Below are 23,410 nucleotides of genomic sequence, written 5' to 3' on the forward strand. Positions count from 1 at the left end.
TTACATTGCAGTCCTCAATGTTAAAACAAAGTATTTTTGTTATTTGACTTGTATTTGACTGTTAAAGTATTTTGAGTATTATTATTGAGTATTATTATTGACATATTGACTTCCACTGACTTCTACATATTGACTATTGACTTCTACTATAGAAGTAAACACACTGAAAGAAATTATTCAAAGATGATTCCTTGGATTTACTCATTTTTTTAATGTTAAGTGGTTGTAAACAATTTAATTGTGTTGAATTTAAACAAACAAATTAAGTTGAACATTATTATAATTGTTTGCAACAGTTCTGCATGCAACACTTTTTTCAGTGCAGGTACCATCAACCATCAGCATTTTTCAAAATATCTTCTTTTGTGTTCAACAGAAGGAAGAATCTCATAAAGGTGTAAAACTACACAAGGAAGAGTAAATGATGCAGAAGATCAGTTTAATTAAAATATACTTTCATTAGTTAACAGTAACATGTTAGATGAATGTATTTATATGAGCAATATTACACTCGAGTGTGAGATTGCGTCTATACAACAGTTTGACAGCATAATCCTGTATACAAAAAAGAAAATCAAACACAAGAGTCTTAAAACCCTTTTGTATGAGGATGGAACTAATTTTTCTGTTTTTTATTTAATCTGCAGCTTACCATCAGAACAGCAGAAACCATTGCTACTTCACCAACTTCACTTTAAAGAGTATTTGAAGGATTATCTAGCGTAATGTCTAAAATGATGACAAAACAGGTGTTTTTGCTCACATTCTAAGACTATAAGGTTGAATGGCATGAATGCCATCAATCTACAGAGATTTCCCAGTATGTCTCTGTCGCAAACAGGATATCACAATATTTAATCTGAAAAAGCCAAAGCAGCGCAAACACTACCAGATTACTGTTGTATTTGCGATAAGGAAAAACACTAAACATATGCGACCATTTCTTTTTTTTTTTCTTTTTACTGAACTAGTCTGCAGTAACAAAAACAGGAAACTCATTAGAAATAAACAGATGGCCAACTAAAAAGTAACTAGTAAGTAAAAGTAAAGTATGGGTAATACAAAGAGTGGCCAACACAAAATGCATACATTCCTGATATGCGAGTCCCATCTCACACTCAATACACTACAATTACTATGGTATGAATACAGCACTACTACATACAAAAGAGAGAGGTTGTCTTAGAATGTAATTTACCTGTTTAATAATGTTTTGATCAGCTGTAGTTAGAAATTATTCTGTTTTTCACCTCTAAGGACTTATTATGCGGTCTCTGTCGCCATATTGTGGATGGACAATGTCAACCGTCTTTGCTCTGCTCAATGACAGGCTAATGACTGCTGATGCTCTGTCTCAGAAATGATAAATATTATGAAATAGGCACTTTTCTTATAAATAAACTGCATAATTGCAATCTAAGCAACTACATTCTCAACTAAAAAAGCCTCAGAAGTGCATTATGTTTTCCAACAGCAGCAATATTTGTCAAACTGTAGTGTCCTCTGCTTGTCGCTGTATGTTGGCAGAGTAATACACAAGGGTGAAGAGGCTGGACGAGTGCTGTTATTTGCAGCCAATCAGATTTAAGAACCAGACAGAACTGTTGTGTGTGTGTGTGTATATATATATATATATATATATATATATATATATATGTGTGTGTGTGTGTGTGTGTGTGTGTGTGTGTGTGTGTGTGTGTGTGTGTGTGTGTGTGTGTGTGTGTGTGTGTGTATGATATACTTAATTGCGATTGGTCATTTGCTTATATCCAGTAAATGAGACCAGCATTATTTTCATTACTCTTGTATCACAACACTGAAATGCTTTTTTATTTTATACTAGTGCAAAAATCGTACAATGTTTGATTTGTTATTTAAACTAAAATGATTTTAGAATACTTCACTATTTATCTAATATTGTTAAAATTGTTGACTTCTTGTTGCCAGTTGTAATAAATAAATGTTCCCTTGTTGGCAGAAGTTTTAGGATAATAAACTCCTTAGATTATACCAATAATTAGGGGCCGTGTTATCCTAATATTATTTATATAATATTATCATTTTCAAATATTTTTTATTAGCTATTTATATTTTAGTTTAAACATTTATATTTAAGGTTTTAGTATATTATTATTCTTTGTTTATTTGTTATTTTTATTCGTTTTTAGCAGCCAAAATTGAAATAGGGAGTTATGTAATAAGTATGTTCATGTTTATTTTTTAATAATACTATGTCATGATGTGGCTTCTGGGATCTTTTAATGTCTGGGTCTCTCAAAAGTCAGCCAGATGTGGTATGTATAATTTAAAGGCACAACCCGAGACGAAACATTCCATCATAAGCCAGTTACAATTAGGAATTTGGTTTGTCAGACAAATTAGACTAAATTGAAAATCAAACGCTGCCATCTTAATATGTAAACTTTTATGCAGTCATCTAATAACTCCAACAATTGAGTCAACTGCTATTCTGATTTTACCGGAGAAGGCCATATGAATATTTTGAGGGGTGTGAATAGCCAATTTTAGGGCAGTTTTGTGCCCTGTCAGCTGTCAGTGCTGTCAGCTAAATGCGTGGTGACTGAGTGGCCTCCTGAAGATGTGCTCAAAAAGAGCCAGTTGCATCCTGATTGATGGAACATCAGATGGATCTGTCACTGGACCCCCCTCCACTACACAGCCGCCCCTTTATTCTGTTCTACCCCTTTCAGCCCTTCCCCCATCCTGCCAACAGAGTGGCAATGGGGCAATACCCTTTCAGTAACTTATTTTCAGCTCTGTACAAGAGAGTGAAAAAGGGCTCGCCTAAGTCAAGAAAGCTGAGACTTTTCCAGTGAAAACCAGAGCTTTGAATGCCCATGGTAGACCTAAACATGGCAGTGTCCCTGGTGAAGTTACAGATTTGCGGATATAAGCTGGAGGAGATAGATGTGTTGTCAGATTTGTTAAGTCATCATCAGTCACATGACAAACCATGCTTTTTTATTTCTCAGGCTTAAATTTACGCAAAAATGAAAATTATGTTATTAATTACTCTCTCTTGAGTCACTCCAAACCCCTAAGACAGGGGTGTCCAAACATCAACACAACTGCATGAATGTTTCTCGAAAGCTTAGTAAGAGCTTAAATAGCTCGCCCAGGTGTTTCTAAATGGGGTTGGAACTAAACTCTGGGGGACGCTGGCCCTCCAGGACTTTGGCACTCCTGCCCCAAAACATTTATTCATATTCTGACCACAAATTAATATATTTTAGAGGAAATCTTATCATATAATCACTGTTAAAATTAACATCATGGAAAAATTTGTATCATTGTAATATCTTAAAGATCATGTGAGATTAATGGTTATCTGTGTGTGTACTGTGTATATAGTGTATACAGCTGTACACAGTTCTTTTTCAAATATTCCCCAAATAATGTTTAACAGAGCAAGGGAATTTATCACAGTATTTCCCCTTTTTTTTCTCTGGAGAAAGTCTATTTGTTTTATTTAGGCTAGAATAAAAGTTGTTTTTAATTTTTTAAAACAATTTTAAGGTAATAATTATAATAAGTTTTGATTGTCTACAGAACAAACCACTGTTACACAATGACTTGCCTAATTACCCTAACTTGCCTAATTAACCTAGGCCTTTAAATTGCACTTCAAGCTGAATATCTAATAAACTAATATCTTAAAATCTTTTAGTAAAATATTATGTACTATTATCATGGTAAAGTTAAAATAAATCAGTTATTAGAAATGAGTTATTAAAACTATTACGTTAAGAAATGTGAAAAAATATTCTTTTCATCAAACAGAAATTGATAAAAATATACAGGGGCAGGGCTAATAATTCAGCAGGGCTAATAATTCTGACTTCAACTTTATATAACAAATTTTAAATCATTTAACTTGATAAACTAAAATACTGACAACTAAAACAAAAATGAACTAAAACTATTTAGGGCACAAAGACGAAATATCCCATTTTGGTTGATTTTATTTAATGGAGTTAACTTGTTAACATAGGTTCGGCAGCAGAACCACGCCTCACTTTGTCTCCTTAACCAATCATCTGCTCCCTGAAAACTTATTTAAGGCAGACCAACCCTCTAGCACTGTTCTTCTCATTTACTCAAGCACACTTTTGCTACCCCAACTCTGAGTCTCTGGGCATCATTGTAGGATGACCAATCAACCAACCTAACTGTTCACTGTTTATCCTCTTACTTTCTATCCCACTCTTCCCTTACCATCCCTTTCGTGCCTACATCCCAACAATAAAGTCTAGCTCAAAGTGTGGCGTGGTCCATGCTAGTTAAATTCATATGAATTACTTTAATATTTCAAATAACCTTTCTAAAAATAAAATGTCAATTATTGCTTAGTTTGAAATGTAAACACAACAGGGATCATACTGAATTGACAAATTGACTTTAACAAACTTATGATTTCATTAATCTTCTTTCGGCTTAGTCCCTTTATTAAGCTAGGGTCGCCACAGCGGAATGAACCGCCAACTTATCCAGCATATGTTTGCCACAGCGGATTCCCTTCCAGCTGCAACCCAGTACTGGGAAACAACCATACACACTCATTCACACACATACACTACAGCCAATTTAGTTTATTCAGTTCACCTATAGCACATGGACTGTGGGGGAAACCGGAGCACTCAGAGGAAACCCACGCCAATATGAGGAGAACATGCAAACTTCACACAGAAATGACAATGGACCCAGCCGGGACTCGAACCAGCGTCCTTCTTGGTGTGAGGCGACAGTGCTAACCACTGAACCACCTTATTGCCATGATTTAAATTATCGAAAGTATTTCATTGTATTTGAATATAGCTTGTGACTTTGAAAACCCTCTACAATTATTCTGTCTAATTGTTTTTTCCAATTCCCTTGGCTTATTGTTTGCATTCTGGACTTAAAAATAAATTTTAGACGTGCATATTTTCTTCATAGATAACAAGATTATCAGACATGTTCCTGTGTCTACACGCTTTCAGCCTGCATGCTGCACTTTTTGAAAGTTGTTATCCATACTGTGTGAAGCAGACATTATCCACTAATAGTTTTTTTTAATCCTGGCTCCAGATTACACATTTTAACCAGAAAACGCTGATCTAATGGTTTTAATTCAATCCCTATTACAGGCACACACATGTCTATCACAGGAATGCAGTGACTTTGCTATTTCAGCAGGTGTGATTAAAGTGTTTTTGTTTTCTTGCAGGGTGATTTATCTGCAGGTTAGCATGAATGAGGGCTTGTCCTACATCACAAGCTCAGTGCACATCACCACTGCTGAATGTGTAAGTACATCTGTCTTCATTCAACACACACACACACACTTCTGCCTGTATAAACATGAATGGTGGATTGGAGTGATTCAGCCTTAGACTAATAGATGTTGTTGTTGTTTGCTGTCTGCTATTTTTTTTCTTTCTCTCTTACCCTTTCCTTTTCTCTTCTGAGGTCTCCTCTGCTTTCTTTCATCAGAGGGGTCTGGTTTTGTCATGTAAGTTTAAATTAGAAGTAAAAAAAAAGATATTGCATCTCCTGAAGAAGTCATTTGCCCTTTTCTTTATTCTCCTTGCCTGTTCATTTGTATTTTGCCAGCAAATACTGATGAAGATGTGTGTGTGTGTGTGTCTGTGGTGTGTGTTTTTGCAGTTTGATGGGACCATCCTGCTGATCTCCCTGCTGGCTGTTTTCCTGTTGTTGGGTCTGGTGTTGATGTGGTGGTTTTGGCCTCTGTGCTGTACCGTGGTATGCCTGAATGTCTAAAAGGATAAAGCTGTACTTATTAACATTTATTGCAAACATTTGCAGGGGCCCCAAATCAAGTTGGAGAATCAAACCCATCATTATAAGTGTATGGAAGACATTAAATAAGATAACAAAACATTTTTTACAGACTCACAAACACACATTTCAGCCAAAAGCATTTGTTTATAACTTGTTTTTAATTATTCAATGTGTTATAACATGCTAATCATGATTGAATAACACAGATTATTACATAATTATAATAACAACAATAATAATAATATCAATACTACTACTAATAATAATAATAATAATAATATTAATTATTATTATTGTTGTTGTTGTTATTATTATTATTATTATTATTATTTTATTAGAACTTATAATTAATGTTATAAATGATGCATTTATTTATGTTATTTTAGTAATGTCACTATATTATTTATCTTTTAATAACAACAACTGTTATTGTCTGTTAATAAAACACAAATACAACATTATCTATTATTATTATGTTTATTATTACGTATAATGCAATGGTTGATGATACTCACACACCTAATGTTGTAACAATATCAGTACATTGTTAATGATGTTGTTATTATATATTATTAATTAGTTAGTTTTATTAATGCACACAAATTATGATGTAACAATATCAGCACATTTAATATTATTATTACTATTATTATTACTATTATTATTATTGTTATTATTATTATTACAAATCATGCATAGTGATGCCACTTAATTATTATTATTTTAATAATTAATATTTTTACTATTATTGTTATCAGTTATTCAAACACAAATATAAATACAAATATAACAATGTCTATTAATATTGTTAATATTATGTATTAATATTTAGTTACACACTTAATGTTGTAACAATATCAGTATATTGTTTCTGTTGTTGTTATAACTATTATTATTATTATTAATAATAATCATAGTAATTGTTGTTTTGTGTATTATTATTACATTTATTTTGTTTTATTAATACTCTCAAACGATGATGTAACAATATTAGCACAATATTATTATTATAACCTATAAATTATTATTATAAATTATGCATTTATTTGTATTACTTTGACACTTAGTGACATCACTTTATTATTCATCTTGTTCAATTGTTGTTATTATGTATTATTAATACGTTTATTTTGTTTTATTAATACAGTCAAACAATGATGTAACAATATCAGCACTTTATTATTATTAATATTAATAAAATGTAAACTATTAAATTATCGTTCATTCATTCATTTTGTTTTCGACTTAATCCCTTTATTAATCCGGGGTTGCCACAGTGGAATAGTGCATGTCTTTGGACTTGTGGGGGAAACCGGAGCACCTGGAGGAAACCCAAGTCAACATGGGGAGAACATGCAAAGTCCACACAGAAATGCCAACTGACCCACCCAGAGCTCAAACTAGACATTTTTGCTATGAGGCAACTGTGCTACCCTCTGCGCAACCGTGCTGCACCACTATTCAATTAATATTATTATATTTTTATGAATCATATTAGTTTTTGTTATTCACACCTTCAAAAAATACTCAACAATATTAGGATTTTCCATTTTTTAATCATTTATTTGGGTTGTTCACATTATTCCAATAATTGTTTAACAAAGTAGTAACCTTCCTCCAGTGATAATGTCAACACGCCTTGCGTTTCAGGCAATATAGTGCTATTATGCCTTAATACTGTACTGTTTGCACAGCTACTATTTATACTGTACTGTTCTTTGCTCTGATTACATTCTTTCACAGAGAAGTATTTTTTCTTTCAGGTCATCAAGGAAGTGCCTCCACCTCCTCCACCCGAGCCTGTGAGTTCAACTCCATCTAACCTGATTTTATTGTGTGTGTGCCTGTGTGTGTTTAGACACACAACACTACTCTCAGTGAACCATGGAAATTTAGCGCAGATATGAATCAGGGCACTACGAAAATAGATCGCACACGATAAATAAATAACTCTCATAAAAGCTGCATCCAATATGCCCCAGAAATGGCCTTATAAACCACATTCCCTAATGCTGCCAATATTAGCGGCTAACATTTTAGTGCACAACTGTCCATCACCATTTAAGGGCATTTTCTGTGCCACGGCCATGTAAATAAAGACAAGTGAGCAGTGTAAGTGGACACAGTGGACACCACAGCCTCGACCGCAGGATGCGAAACTGAGGGAAAATGCCTCATAATGATCCTCTTGTGTTTGCTTTGTTCCCAGAGGTCAAAGGCAAGCAGTCACTGAGGCTGATGGGAAATAAAAGAGCTTTGTGGAAATGGCTTTAGAGTGTGCATCTGTGCTTCTTAACACTGAGGGTCCAAACAAGGCCCTCTCTCTCTGAGGCGTCCCTTTGATTTGGAGACACAATGCGGTTGCTTACTTTAGCAGCTAACATTATTTGACCGTGTCTTGTGTTTGTTATCGCCGTTGAGCAGTGAAAGTTTGCTGAAGGACTTTGAACCAGTCATTTTATACATTGCAATATAGTTGAAGTCAGAACTATTAGCCCTCCTGAATTATTAGCCTCCCTGTTTATTTTTTCCCCACTCTCTGTTTAACGGAGAGAAGAATACATTTCTAAACATAATAGTTTTAACACCTAATTTCTAATAACTGATTTATTTTATCTTTGCCATGATGACAGTAAATAATATTTTACTAAATATTTTTCAAGACAGTTAAAGTGACATTTAAAGGGTTAAGTAGGTTAATTAGGGTAACTAGGCAGGTTAGGGTAATTAGGCAAGTTATTGTATAAGGATGGTTTGTTTTGTAGTCTACCAAAAAAAGATTTATTGCTTAAAGGGGCTAATAATTTTGACCTTAAAATTGTGTTTAAAAAAATTCAAAACTGCTTTTATTCTAGCCGAAATAATGCAAAAAAGACTTTCACAGAAGAAAAAATATTATCAGACATACTGTGAAAATTTCCTTGCTCTGTTAAACATCGTTTGGGAAATATTTAACAAAGAAAAAAAATTCAAAGGGGGCTAATAATTCTGACTTCAATTTATATATATATATATATATATATATATATATATATATATATATATATATATATATATATATATATATATATATATATACACACACACACACACACACACACACACACACACACACACACACACACACACACACACATATATATTGCAAGGGTTAATGTAAATGGTTATAGTTCAGATCTTGTTATTTTATAAAAGGGAGGCAATCAAGGGTGTACATTAAAGGCAGAGTTCACCCAAAAAAAATACTTACTATTTACTTACTCTCAAGTCATTTTCAACCTTTATGAGTACTTTTGTCTGTGGAACACAAAATATGATGTTTTGAAGAATGTTGGAAACTAGTAGCCACTGACATCAATAGTAGGGAAAAAATAAAACAGTTTTCAACATTCTGACACGGATATTGAAAAATCTAGAATTTGAGAGTATATACTCAAAGAAAATCATCTTTAAAGTGGTCTAAAATATAGTGCTTAGTAATGCATTTTATAGTTAAATAGTACCAAAATTATAGCAAAGCATTTTGGTTTATTTGTATTAGAAAATATCCTCATGGAATATGATCATTTCTTAATATTCAAAGGATTTTTGGCATAGGAGAAAAATCTATAATTCTGACCCATGCAATATAAATTTTTGTCACTGCCAAAAAATACCCATTCAACATAAAATGCTGATGATGTGTTACTGTTTCCTATCTGCCCTGAACGTAACACGTTTTCACAAAGAATTTGGATCATATTCAGGATTTAAATAAAACCATGTCTCTAGTGTACTTATAATCAAAGTGATAAAATAGAATTGCATCTAAATGAAACAAAATTTTAATAAATATCTCAAATTCAAATTACATTTGACCTATCAATGATCTATAAAATTAATTATTACAATATTATGTAAAACATCAAAACAGATTTAAACATAGGCTTCTCGTCCCTTTAGATCTATACCTTGGAATTTTCTTAAATTAGATCTAGAAAGTTAATCTGGATCAATTAGACAAAATATTTTTTTTTACCATGTTTATTTTTTTAAACATCCTTTACTGATAGATATAGAAAAAAAATGAATGAAGTATAGATTAAATTCTGGCATTAAACTCAACTCAACTTTATTGTAATACTTTCCAAGTTTTCAGTTTACAGAAAATCGAAATGATTTAATCTAATCTTAGAGCAGATGTCTTTTTGTTGTATGATATTAGTTTAATATATTTTGTGTGACTAACAGGAGTCTGATGATGAAGATGGCATGCCCAAAAAGAAATGGCCTACAGTAGATGCGTCCTACTATGGAGGAAGAGGAGTCGGTGGAATCAAAAGAATGGAGGTGATTCATGTTTGCGTATACAGCATGTGTGTTTTGGCTTCATATGGAGCGTCACTTGATCATAGGTTAACACAGGCTACAGGGAGATGAAGACCATGCACGACGAGTGATGTTATGAACCCTCAAGGCACTAAAACACATCACTGTGACCTTAAATGCTCTCTGTCTGCCTGGTGCCAAAACTAGATTACTTGACATCATAAGACAAGCTGACGCCTGTAGTTTTACTCCTGTAATTTGCAAAGGTGCCAATATTGGACATGCAATACTGTTCTTAAAATACTAACTAACCTAAAATGCAAACCTTTTCACTGCTAGTGCATTACTTTGTTTACCCAAAAACTTTAATTTATTTAATTAAATTAATTACATTTAAATTTTAACTTTAACTTCAAATGGTTCCCAAATCTTAAGGAGTTTCTTGTTTCTGTTGAAAACAATTTAAGATATTTGGATGATGGTATAATAACTGGTAGATATTGACTCAGATAAAAGGAATACTATGGGAGTCAATGTTTGAATGGTTGAATGGTTTTCTTTTGGTGTTTTAGGTGCGGTGGGGGAACAGGGGCTCCACGGAGGAAGGAGCTAAACTGGAGAAGCCAAAGAACGCTGTTGTGAAAATGCCTGAAGATGAATTCGAACCCTATGAACCCAAACTCAGAAAGACTTATGGGCGCAGACCTGACCACCACAGAAAGTGGTACAGTCCTATTCGGGTATGGGATGTTTTTTTCATCTAATTTGTGACTCTGTAACACAAAAATCAGTCATATTTTGCAATAAGCAAAAATATATTGTATGTGTCAAGATTAAACAATTTTTATGGCAAAAATCGTTAGAACAGTAAAGGCCATGTTTCACGAATAAATGTAGTAAATTCCCTGCTAAAAATATATCAAAATAAAATTTTGATTAGTAATATGCAATGCTAAGAGCTTAATTTCTACAAAATTCGAGGTACTTTCTCTCTCAGTGTGTCTTAAAAAGTCTTAAATGTTTTAAATTTCAAAAACAAAACCTTTAAATTCACAAAAAAAAGTCTTGTAGTCCTTAAATCATTTCAAACGTGCCTTAATGTTTCTACGTCCTACATAGTCGAGCAAACACCTATCTATTTACTAACAATTCTTCTCAATAAAACTTTTAACAAAACTCTATTAATAACAATATGGTTTAATTATCTTCCTTACTTTAACATCTGTTTAAAAGTTCTTCATGTATGTTCGTATATGGTTAGGATGCTGAACTGGATAGATGTGCATACATTTAGTTTAATAGTCTTAAAGCCTGTGAGTTTTTTTAAAAGAAATGTTACGTTGTAAAAAAAAGTATACAGTACATATAGGGTTTGCTTGTTGACACATTATTGACACATTAATTCAAATATGTGGCTTAGAAATAGCTTTTATATCACAATTTACAAAAATCACAATTTAAAAAATGTTTGCGTTTTAGCTCAGCGTCGTGAGACAGGCATTTTGTTTGGAAATGAAAATTGGTTTGACATCAGAACCTAATGTCAGGCCGACGTCAATGTCCAACATCACACAGAAGTTGCATCTTGGTTACTTTCCAACTCAACCTAAAACCAACAAAATATAAATGTCTAATGATGTTACAGCTTCACATTGTGTGGACATTACCAATATGACGTCTATCAGATGTTAGATTTTGGTTGACATACCTGATGAGTAAATGTCAGTATTTGATGCCAATGTGATTTAAGATGTCGGCTCAACGTTGGATTTTGGTCACTTTCCAATACCACCTAAAATCAACAAAATACCAACAATATTTCATGTCTGTCATTATTGGACATCAAAATAACATTGTCCTTAGATGTTGGCGACCTAAATCTAACCTAATATTAATGTCTTATGACATTGTGTGTCTGCTGGGTTATAACTGAGTTTGTGGTCCAGGGTCACATTTACTATTATATTACTTTGTTTACAAAGAATCGTTGTTAGTTTGAGGTTGTTGCTATAAAAATGTAATTTTGAGACATATTAACATCAAAACATTATTAATGGGTCAGTTATGTGTATTATAGGGGAAACTGGATGCTTTGTGGGCCCTTTTACGTCGAGGATATGACCAGGTGTCACTCATGAGACCTCAGCCTGGAGATCAGGTAAGACTGTGAATCCATTCAAGTTACAGATTCAAGATCATGTTATATGTCACCTTTCCACCATATGAAATGGCTCGATATGATCGGGGTGGTTTTCTACTGTATACAGTACCTATACCTTGATAAGCCATGTCATAATATCTAGGGGAAAAAATGTCATTCTGCCATTTGATGGTATTTATCGTAAGAATGAGGTGCTCTTTTGAGTGACTGAATCCACATCCAGTATTTCATTTGTAATAGTGTTTATCTAAAGCGCTTTATTGATATTAAATATGTATGCATTTTTGTAACATTTCTCTCTGAGCAGTTGTCTTAGGTGCAAACTTTTATTTGTTTAAATGTTAGTTAGTAAATTTAAAGCAATGTTTTTAATAAAATTATGAATTATTTCAAATTTATTGTTTCTGTTTCTCAAAGACCTACTAAGCTTTCTCCACTGGCAGCATTTTAGTACATGAATAGCTCTCCAGCAATGTTCCTTCTGCGTTCACACAGAGCAGCGCTCCGGCAAATTACTTGTAATGTTACAACTTCTCTTCCCGGAAAATTGCCGGAATGAATTTCCCGGTTTTTTCAAAAAGGGCCTGTTCACACATGATCCCTTTCCGGAAAATTGCTGTCTGTATGTGTGAAAGGGGCTTTATGTGGGGTTGGCATCAAGTTGTTCGAGTGGCTGACTGTATTGGTAACCTAGTAACCAACAGTAAACAAGCCTAGCATTATGAAACTGATTAGTCACGTGGGTATAATGTTCGCGAAATTAAAGTTTAGACAACAGCTGGGTTTCCATCTCCCATAATGACCATTCCAGCTCCCAAGTCCAAAAATACAGGATTTTTTCCAATTTGGCATCTCCTACTTATACAATTCTTCAAAATGTGCATTAGCACAGGATGAAACCCAACTATTGTGAAAGTTGCTGAAAATGAAAACTAATACTTTTTTATTAATTATTTGTACATTAAAATGAACAGTGGTTACGTTTTCATGGACATCAGCGAGCAGATTATTTGCCTTAATCTGAATAAAATAATATTATGAGTAAGATGTTTGCATAAGTTGCTTTTTGAATTCTTTCATGATCCTGTTTTTCATGTTATAGCACATAATTTGATTAATGTCATTGCGTCACCACACTATCCTCGTTTCCTCCAGAGTTTCATGTAATTTCGGATGTTTTATTTATTTATTTTTTGTTATATTAAAAAGCAGTTAGGCGCTTTCAGTTTCATTCGGGAACATTTCATGCATGCCCCCCTGTGACAAACAAGATACTGGATGCGAGTATGAACTACTGGAAGAGTGTTGTTTTAATAGAATTTGATACCGCACACCATATGGGAAATAAAAAATCGCATTCCGTGATGTAGGGGTCTGTGGTCCTTTACTGACTCAGTAGGTGCAGAAAATAGTGTCAAACAGCCGTTTGTGTATAGACAAATATGTGTCGCAAAATGTGCCAAAAAGTCCTACATGGTGGTAATAGTTTGATTGCGGTGTTTACATGTCTGTACTGGACTTCAATAATGTGACTAAAATTGGCATGCTCCCCATATTAATTCAATTTTTGTTCAATTATGATCTTTATCCAATTACGCTAAGCAAAAATCGATGTTTACATGGTAGACTCTTAATCAGAGTACTGTCTTAATCGTATCAAAATCAGACTATTGGTGTCCATGTAAACTTACTTAGTGACAGTAAAGACAGCAAAGAAACTTAAATAAAACCTCACAAAGGGGGTCATGTGACCACTTCAAAGGTACTATCGATTCTCTGAATTTGCCATTAAAACACTACACTGTAAAATATTGCTGTAAATTTTACAGTATTACTGGCAATTTTGGTTGTCAGTAATACTGTAAAATTTACAAGTGCACTGTAAATTAACAATTAGAATTTGTTAATTCACAGTGTGCTTGTACATTTTGCCAGTAATACTGTAAAAATGTCCTGTAACACAATCAAATTTACAAGCACACTGTAAATTAACAAATGCCACTGTGCTGTAAAACTACAGCACAGTGGTATTTGTTATTTAAAGTGTGCTTGCAAATTTTACTGTTACTGGCAAACAAAATTACCAGTAATACTGTAATTTTTAAAGACATCTTTAACAGTGTATGTACAACAATTTAGTAAAATATTCAGTGATTTATATGAAAAACTGCTGATTAAATATTTGATTCCAGTTTTCCCCCCATTGTTTATAAAAATATCCATTATTGGCTGCTGCTGCAGAAGAAAGCGAGGTGGTGGACTTATTTTGGAACAGAGGATTCATGACATTCCCATCAGCGAGCTCAGCAGTCGGGACAGGAAATAGCAGTCTAATTACACTGCTCTTAATTCCTCCTCACATGGAGCAAGTCGTGTGGCTGAGCACAGTCTCTCATTCTCCTGGGTCTTTTGTAAGAGACGTCTCTCTCCGTCTGAATCCTGCTCTCTGCATTACTCCAACAGCACAAGCTGTGGCCTGGCAACACATCTGTGTGTCTATGAAAGGCATCTTTCATGTGAGCCGTACAGTATGATTCCATTGACACCAGCAGACTATAGCTCCGTTCCCACTGTAGATGGAGCGATCTGATTTACTTTGGTTTAATTCTTCAGGGCTCAATAATGGACTGCTTTGTCTGAGGGACCGCCGGCGTCCAGCTGCTCAATGTAGTTTGCATGAGCTTTAGAAGGTGCTGGTAAAAGCAGCAGACTCTGTAAAAGACGGGGTCTGGGTGGAAACAGCTGTGCCATTCAGGGGGTAGATGTGTGTGTTTCATGCCCACCTGCAGCACAATGGCCAGACAGCAGACACAGACGACTCACTGTGCCCAAAAACAAAACCTCCGCTCAGCCGCAGACGCTCTAATCTCTATATAAGTTCACAAATTTCTTTTTATAACTTTTGCATTCCCTAAATGTGACTGATTCTCTGTCTGTCTCTTTATCCTCTGTCTTTTTTATTCTGCTATATTAGCATGTGATGTTCAGTTTTGGACTATCAATATATTGTTTGCAAAGCAGTTTTGTTGATTGATTCATTCATTTTCCTTCGGCTTAGTCTCTATTTTAGAGGTCGCCACAGCAGAATGAACCAGCATATGAACTATTCCAGCATATGTTTTACACACTAGATGCCCTTCCAGCCATAACTCAGTATTGGGAAACACCCATACACACTCATATTCACAGACACTTATACACTAAGGACATTTTAGTTTATTTAATTACCCTATACCGCATGTCTTTGGACTATGGGGGAAACCAGAGCACCAGGAGGAAACCTGTCAGGTGACAGTGCTAGGCACTAAGCCAGCGTGCCACCCAGTTTTGTTGATACTGTTTATAAATCTTTAACTCCTTTATAAGCCTTTCTATTTCTGCATGAACTTAAATTATTTTATTTTGAGGATTATTTAATTATTTTCAGTGTGATTTTAGCCGATCGTGATGTAATGGTATAGTTATTTTGTATTTTTTTATTCTGAATTTGATGACATTTATTTTAATTGTGATAGGATTAGCTTTTTGCAATAATTTGCATACTAAATTCACAAAATAACACTTTGAAAATAAGATAAGACATTCTGTATTCAAAAAATAATCATGTCATTACATAATTTCCTTTCTGAATTGGTTTGTTTTTCAAGCACTCCCTTACATACTAATTTCTCAAAGACTATATTTTAAAAATATCACATGTTTGTATTATTATTATTATTATTAATATTATAACATTTATTTTACCAGGAAAGACACATTGAAATTAAAAAACTCTTTTACAAGTACGTCCGGGCCAACATTAGGCAGAATAAATGTCACATGGGTCTAATAGACAACAAACAAAAAACAATTGACAATTTAGATGAATCACATTGACAAACTATTCAAAACATCTACAAGCCCGTGTTTAAATTTTTAAATCGTTTATACTATTTTCAAAAGCATTCAATGAAATAATTTCTTTAAACTGCAACTTTGTAGATTTTTCCATGCAAAAGTTTCTGCATATTTATAAGCCTTTTCCCCCATTTCAGTCGGCACTTTAGAAACAATTAATAAATATCATATGACCGAAGGCCATAGCTAAGGACAGGTTTTTTACAAATGTAATTGTGTAGATATGATGGGAGTAAACCCAACATAGATTTGTAAACAAAGATATGCCAATGCTTATGGTACCCTACCCTATGGTAAACAGTATCCAATGCATGTAGACTCTGAGACGAAGCATGTATATAGATAACATCACTGTAGTCCAATATCGACATAAATATTGCATCAAAAAAAAGGCAGTTCTTAATTCTAAAAATAAAAGCCTAATATCACTTTTAATTTTTTCACCAATTGCTAAATGTGAGAACTAAAAGAAAGTGTATCATCAATAAAATTCCAAGATATTTGTACTGGGAAACCAATTCAATCTCTACACCATGAGTAGTAGTAATAAAAGCTAGCTTTTGCTTAGTTTGTTTGGAAATTGATAATAACACAAGTTTTGTTTTGTCGCCATTTAAAAATAGTTTTAACTCAGATAAATGATGTTGAAGTACATTAAAAGCAATCTGTAGTGAAGAAAGGGCCAAATTGGATGTAGATGCAGCCATGTATATACAGTAACTATCATCAGCGTAATAATGAAAATTTGCGGTTTTGATATTTTGATCAATAATATTATTATATATAGTAAAAAAAAAGAGGCCCTAAACCCCGTGGAACTCCTTTAGTTACGTTCAAAGTACTAAAAACAAGGCCATCCACTTGCACACATGGATTTCAATTTGTGAGTTTAAACCAACCAATAGCTTGATCAAATAAACCAATACTTTTGAGGCTTTGTAAGAGCAAGGTATGATCCACTGTATCAAAAGCTTTGAAAAGGTCGATGAACAATGTTTTTGAGTGTCCACAGAATCAATAAAATCATTTAAAACTGCTGTAATAGTGCTAAATAGTGGATAAATTGTAATCAGCAGCAATGACATTATCAGAAGTCCTATATATGATTGCATAATAAATTCTACAAAGGGCTGCATGGTGGTGCAGTGGGTCGCACGATTGCCTCACAGCAAGAAGGTCCCTGGTTCAAGCCTCAGTGGGGCAGTTGGTGTTTCTGTGTGGAGTTTGCATGTTCTCCCAGTGTTCTCCCAGGGTTTCCTCTGGGTTTCAACCACAGTCCAAAGACATACACTATAGGTGAATTAAAGTAAATTAGGAAAATAACTTAATTTATTATTATTGCATTTTAGAAAGACAATGGCAGTAGGAAAGCAACTGTATCAGTTTTTTTTTTTTTTTTTTTTTTTTTTTGTGGTGCAAAGCCACAAAATTTATCAAAGCGGGACTAATAATATTGACTTAAAATTAAAACTGCTCTTATTTTTGCCAAACTAAAATAAATAAGACATTCTCCAGAAGAAATGTGATGTTTCTTTTCCACTTTGTGCAATTTACTGACCAATTGTGAGTGAATGTTGTGTCACCATGTTCTGAAGGAATGTCAAACAGTAGCACGTATGACCTGCGCTAATGTGAAACGTAGAAGAATCTCGGGTCAAACTTTTTACCCACAGGCCTCAGTGCACACATTGTGATGCAGAGGTGACAGCCTTGCTTTATTGCACACATCTTCTTGTTGTGTAAAGAAAGAAGCTCTTGTTATCACAACTCTTTGTCCGGCCCGTTTACAAGCTTCACCTCACATGCTCAGTATGTGCTTCTTTACGTCGACACTGGAGACAAAAAAACTCTCTGGAATGGTTTTGTTTTTCCTAATGACCCGTGGGGATGTAAAGGTTGTGACTCTGGTTAACAGAAGGAAGTGGCTTTTTAACATAATTTATGAGTCAAGGTGAATGACAATTGTTCTTGCGTTGGAGTCTAACCCAAACCGACACTTGGTGGTCCAATTTAACAGCTTATTAAAACAAGAGCCCCATACCCTGACATGGGGGGCCCATTGGGCACAGAGGGGAGCGTGGTTTTATTGTGATGTCCCATTGTCACGTTGGCGGTGATTGATTCATGTCTGTCTGGATTGGGAGCAGAAGCATCAATTTGGCAATCGTGTGCGGCGAAAAGGACAGTTTGGCAAGCAGCACAGCAACAGGCCTGAGCATATGGCCTGAATGAGAATGGGGGATCATGAATACTGTGCAGATGTGGATAAAGGAAGCGGGGAAGCGAAATCTGACCATATGGTGTATTAACTGGTGTGGACGGCCCACAGCAGGCTACAAGATTCTGCAGGCTTTAGATCAAGGCTCTTAGATTCAGATAATAGCAAGGTGATGTAGCAAGTACAGTGTTACAGTGTTTAAGTGTTTACAGTAATTGTTGAAGTGCATCATAGATAAATGTGTATATATACAATTGAAGTCAAAATTATTTAAAAATATTGATTTCCCAAGTGTCACTTAAAGGAGATATTTTATCAACACATTTCTAAACATAATGGTTTTAATGATTTATTAATTATTAACTGACCAGGCAGTGGCGCAGTAGGTAGTGCTGTCGCCTCACAGCAAGAAGGTCGCTGGTTCGAACCTCAGCTCAGTTGGCGTTTCTGTGTGGAGTTTGCATGTTCTCCCTGCCTTCGCGTGGGTTTCCTCCGGGTGCTCCGGTTTCCCCCACAGTCCAAAGACATGCGGTACAGGTGAATGGGGTAGGCTAAATTGTCCATAGTGTATGAGTGTGTGTGTGTGAATGTTTCCCAGAGATGGGTTGCGGCTGGAAGGGCATTTGCTGCATAAAAAAAACTTGCTGGATAAGTTGCCGGTTCCTTCTGCTGTGGCGACCCCTGATTAATAAAGGGACTAAGCCGACAAGAAAATGAATGAATGAATTATTAACTACATTTATTTAGTCTTTGCCATAATGACAGAACATAATTATTTACTAAATATAATTAAAGTGATGTATAATTAAATATTATATATGTTATTTACTAGTTATTTTATGAAGATACTATTATCCTGCTCAAAGGCTTAACCAGGTTATTATTTTTTATCTAGGCAAGTTAGGATAATTAGGCAAGTTATTGGATAAAAGTTGTTTGTTTTGTAGACACTTCTTAAGGGGGTAATAACATTTATCAAACTAATTTAATACTGCTTTTTTCTAGCCAAACAAAAAGAAATATGACTTTCTCTAGAAGAATAAAATATACAGGAAATACTGTGAAATTCCTTGGTCTGTTAAACATCACGTATACAGCTTCCTACAGAATTATTAACACCCCTTTGATTTTTTTTATTCTTCTTTAAATATTTCCCAAATGATGTTTAACAGAGCAAGGAATTTTTCACAGTATGTCTGATAAACTTTTTCTTCTAGAGAAAGTCTTATTTGTTTTATTTCAGCTAGACTAAAATCAGTTTTTATTTTTTTAAACACCATTTACGGTCAAAATTATTAGCTCCTCTAAGCTATATTTGTCTTTGATAGTCTACTGAACAAACCATCGTTATACAATAACTTGCCTAACTACCCTAACCTGCCTAGTTAAACTACTTAACCTAGTTAAGCCTTTAAATGTCACTTTAAGCTGTATAGAAGTGTCTTGAAAAATATCTAGTCAAATATTATTTACTGTCATCATGGCAAAAAAAAAAAAATAGTTATTTGAAATGAGTAATTAAAACTATTATGTTTAGAAATGTGTTGAAAAAATCGTCTCACCGTTAAACAGAAATTGGGGGAAAAAACATAAACAGGGAGGATAAAAATTCAGGGGGCTAATTATTCTGATTGCAACTTCATGCAAATGGACATTTTTGTAATATTTTGACATATATTGTATATAAGACATTTTTATATGTGAAATCCAAATATGAACTTGTATTTTGATGTCATTTGCATATATTTCCATATATCAGATTTATTTATAGCAAACGAACTCTGCTTACATTCCCTCTTTGTCCATCTGTTTCATATTTATGATTTGAGACCACCCTTATTGAAAACACAAATAGGCATATCCTATCCTACCATCAACCCTTGAACAAAGGGTGGAAATCTCTCCTGCATGTGGTAATTGAGCTTGTGGCCTTTAAACTGTCCTTCTGTTTGTGTGATAGGAGCTCAGACAACATGCCAGACACCCGCTCCCCTTAACCACTCTCCTTTACACTCCACTGAAAGCCATTTAGATCAGAGCAGGGCACTTATTAGATCATGCTTCGTTTTTTTGTTGCGGTTGTTGAAGGTGATAGAAACAATTGCTGTGGTGGTGCTGGCTGTCATGGTTTTTTATAATATTTGATTATTTGTATTATTATTAAAGTATACTATATTTATCATTATTAAATTTATAACATTTCTAAATTTCCAACACCATTTGTTGTGATTTAATAATAAGGGTTAATAACTAATTTAAAGTTTATAAAAATGTGTTGTCTGTCTATCAATTGCACATCCAGATAAACTGAAAAGGGTCTGTTATTTTTCCAAAGCTGTATTCAGTGAGTACAAGACACTTTTAAAAGACATTTTAAAAACCAAATTAGAATGATTTTTATTATAACAAATAACTTTGAGTTTTATCGGCTATTTACATTTTATTTACATTTTTGTTTTTCTTGAATATCCAAACATCTTAATGATATTAGTACTTAATAATGCTTCTTTTAAACTTGAATGTTTGCTCTATAAAAAAAATGCTTCAGATTCAAGCTGTTGGATTTGCTTATCACTTGGATTTCAAAATGTAGACAACTTAACTGGCTTTACCTCCATTCAAGCACTTGCATATGAATACATCACTTTTATTAAGCCCTGACAAAAGTGGGTGTTGTAGTGAATCCTTGTAGTGAGTTTCATTTTTGCCACTTAATGAAGCGTAAAGTGAGCTTTGAATGGCTTCGCTCAGTCGGTCTCAAAGTTTGAACTCGAGGCAATTCCTCCTGAACGATCAGCCTTACTGACAACAATGAATCGCTTCATCTTGAAGAATGTACGTTTTCTCAGAGACCGGCCTCTTGTTTCAACACCGTTTCACAAATAGCTATTCTTCCTTAAGCGCGGCGCTGCGACTCTTCAACCCCACCCCCATGATTTTAGGGACAGAATTGCAGTTGACAGCTGAGTTTCTGGATGTCTGAAGTGCTGTGGGTTCGTCTCCTGGGCATTTCCAGCCAAAGCAAGCAAAAGAACGCAGCCCAGGATCAGCTGCACCGCTGCTTGAGCTTCTGTTTTTCAATCCTACGCATTTTGCAGTGAACTTGACACCTCTGGGGTTGAAAATACAAAGCAATCATACAATAGATATGAAGTATTTGAGTTTTGTTTTATCCAGTTATAGCCCCACTGTAGTGAAGTTTGACTGAAATATGAACATATCACAAATCAAATATATCTAAACAAACCAAAAACTAAGTGTGATGTCACAAGATAGAAACTATAATAAGGGCAGAATGCTCCGGTGCGATCACAGATTGTAGCATTATAAGACAGAAACTTGATTTGGTCACACAGTAAGAGATCATTCGAAACACTCTCTCCGCTCTCTTTATGAACCAGACACTTTCTTATCAACACTCCTTGGTTCTGAGAAAACATCATGCAATTCTATGTATGCCTCACACAGGTGAGTGGGCTTGACAAACCACCCTTATAAGACCCACTTCTCCTCTCCATATCCACCAGACACTTAATAAGATTCCATACATCTTTAAAAACATTGTGCAATTCTGAGTGTCCTTCACACAGGTGAGTAGGCTTTACAAACCACCCTTAAGGCCGATTGATACTTCTGCATCGAGTGATTGGCGTGACCCATGGCACATGCCTTGTACGTAGTCGTGCATGTATACTTCTGTGTTTTGTTTGTGTAGCTCTGCAATAACACTTCCAAAATGCTTGCTGGCAGTAGTTTTTATGTTCCTCTGTGTCGAGTTACTTCGTAGGTGTTATGTTTTTTCTGAATGCTACCTTAATGCACAAGTAGCTCAAACTCACTCATTGAGAGGCGGTAACCAATGGATGTGCAACAACTTTAATCATAAGGTAAACACAAAACAAATGTCCATCTGGAGCTCCTTTACGGGACTATACACTTGTAAACAATCACTTCATAAGGCTTGCGGCTCTCAGCACCGCCCACACTCGTCACAGCTACCAATCCAACCAATCACAGAGCTTGCGCTAGGCGTCGTTTTAACATGTAGTTACATATTTTGAGAGGTCATCGTCAGCCACGACGAGGGCCATGCGACTGCACCAGACTATACGCATGCACTTGATGCAAAAGTATAAATCAGCCTTTAGAAGACACACTACTCCTTCTTAAAAGCATTCCATACACCTTGGAAAACATTGTGCAATTCTGAGTGTGCTCCACACAGGTGAGTGGGCTTCACAAACCACTTGTAGGAGACACTCTCTCCTCTCCTAACTTAGACTTGTCATAACATTCATATACTGCTGCTTTCTAATTATTTGAAGTTCTTTTATCCTCACTTGTCAGTTGCCTTGGATAAAAGTGCTAATTGAATAAATGTGCATGGGAAACTATAATGGGTTTATCTTTATTTATGTATTATCATAATAAAAAAAACAACAACTGTGGCAAAAATAAAAAACTGTTCAGTGTTAGGGCTTGACAATTGATGCAGCCAATCCTCATATTCATAAGTCCGCGTTGTACTGAAATACAATCCCAAAGTTTTCCAACTATAAAAGAGTCTTCAGCATTTCAAAATTGCTTTATTTTAAAGTGTGGATGCCAAATGTAAACTTTTGTGCATTTTTAAACAAAAAAGTGCAAGTCATTGATTATGTAGGAGAAACCACTACACTCTCAGAAATAAAGGTACAAAGCTGTCACTCTGGTGGTACCTTTACAAACATTAGATGCTTTGTTTCCAGTGAGGATTTAGAGACTCTTGTTCATGCTTTTATCAGCAGCAGGGTGGATTACTGTAACAGGCTCCTCACTGGCCTGCCCAAAAAGACAGTCAGACAGTTGTAGCTCATCCAGAACACTGCGGCCAGGATTCTGACCAGAACAAGGAAATCAGAGCACATCACACCTATCCTTGGGTTTTTACACTGGCTCTCAGTTACATTCAGAATAGATTTTAAAGTATTATTACTGGTCTATAAATCACTAAATGACCTAGAACCTCAGCACATTACAGATAT

The 23,410-nt window shown here is 34.7% G+C and overlaps 1 protein-coding gene across 4 annotated transcripts in view; it reads left to right on the forward strand.

Moving 5' to 3' along the window:
- antxr1d (ANTXR cell adhesion molecule 1d) overlaps positions 1–23,410 on the forward strand; it is a 42,397-nt gene that overhangs the window by 17,870 nt on the left and 1,117 nt on the right. For 3 of the 4 annotated variants that reach the window (XM_087279522.1, XM_087279521.1, XM_087279520.1), the window contains exons 12-17: positions 5,228–5,306; positions 5,668–5,763; positions 7,566–7,604; positions 10,033–10,131; positions 10,683–10,850; positions 12,188–12,268. In XM_087279522.1, coding sequence (XP_087135648.1) covers positions 5,228–5,306; positions 5,668–5,763; positions 7,566–7,604; positions 10,033–10,131; positions 10,683–10,850; positions 12,188–12,268 — 562 coding nt within the window. Of the gene's footprint in view, positions 1–5,227; positions 5,513–5,667; positions 5,764–7,565; positions 7,605–10,032; positions 10,132–10,682; positions 10,851–12,187; positions 12,269–23,410 lie in introns of those variants that run through there. The other variant, XM_087279523.1, reaches the window with a different exon arrangement.

This window comes from Danio rerio, chromosome 13 (assembly GCF_052040795.2).
Source record: "Danio rerio strain M-AB ecotype USA chromosome 13, GRCz13ab, whole genome shotgun sequence".
NCBI classification, from domain to species: domain Eukaryota; kingdom Metazoa; phylum Chordata; class Actinopteri; order Cypriniformes; family Danionidae; genus Danio; species Danio rerio.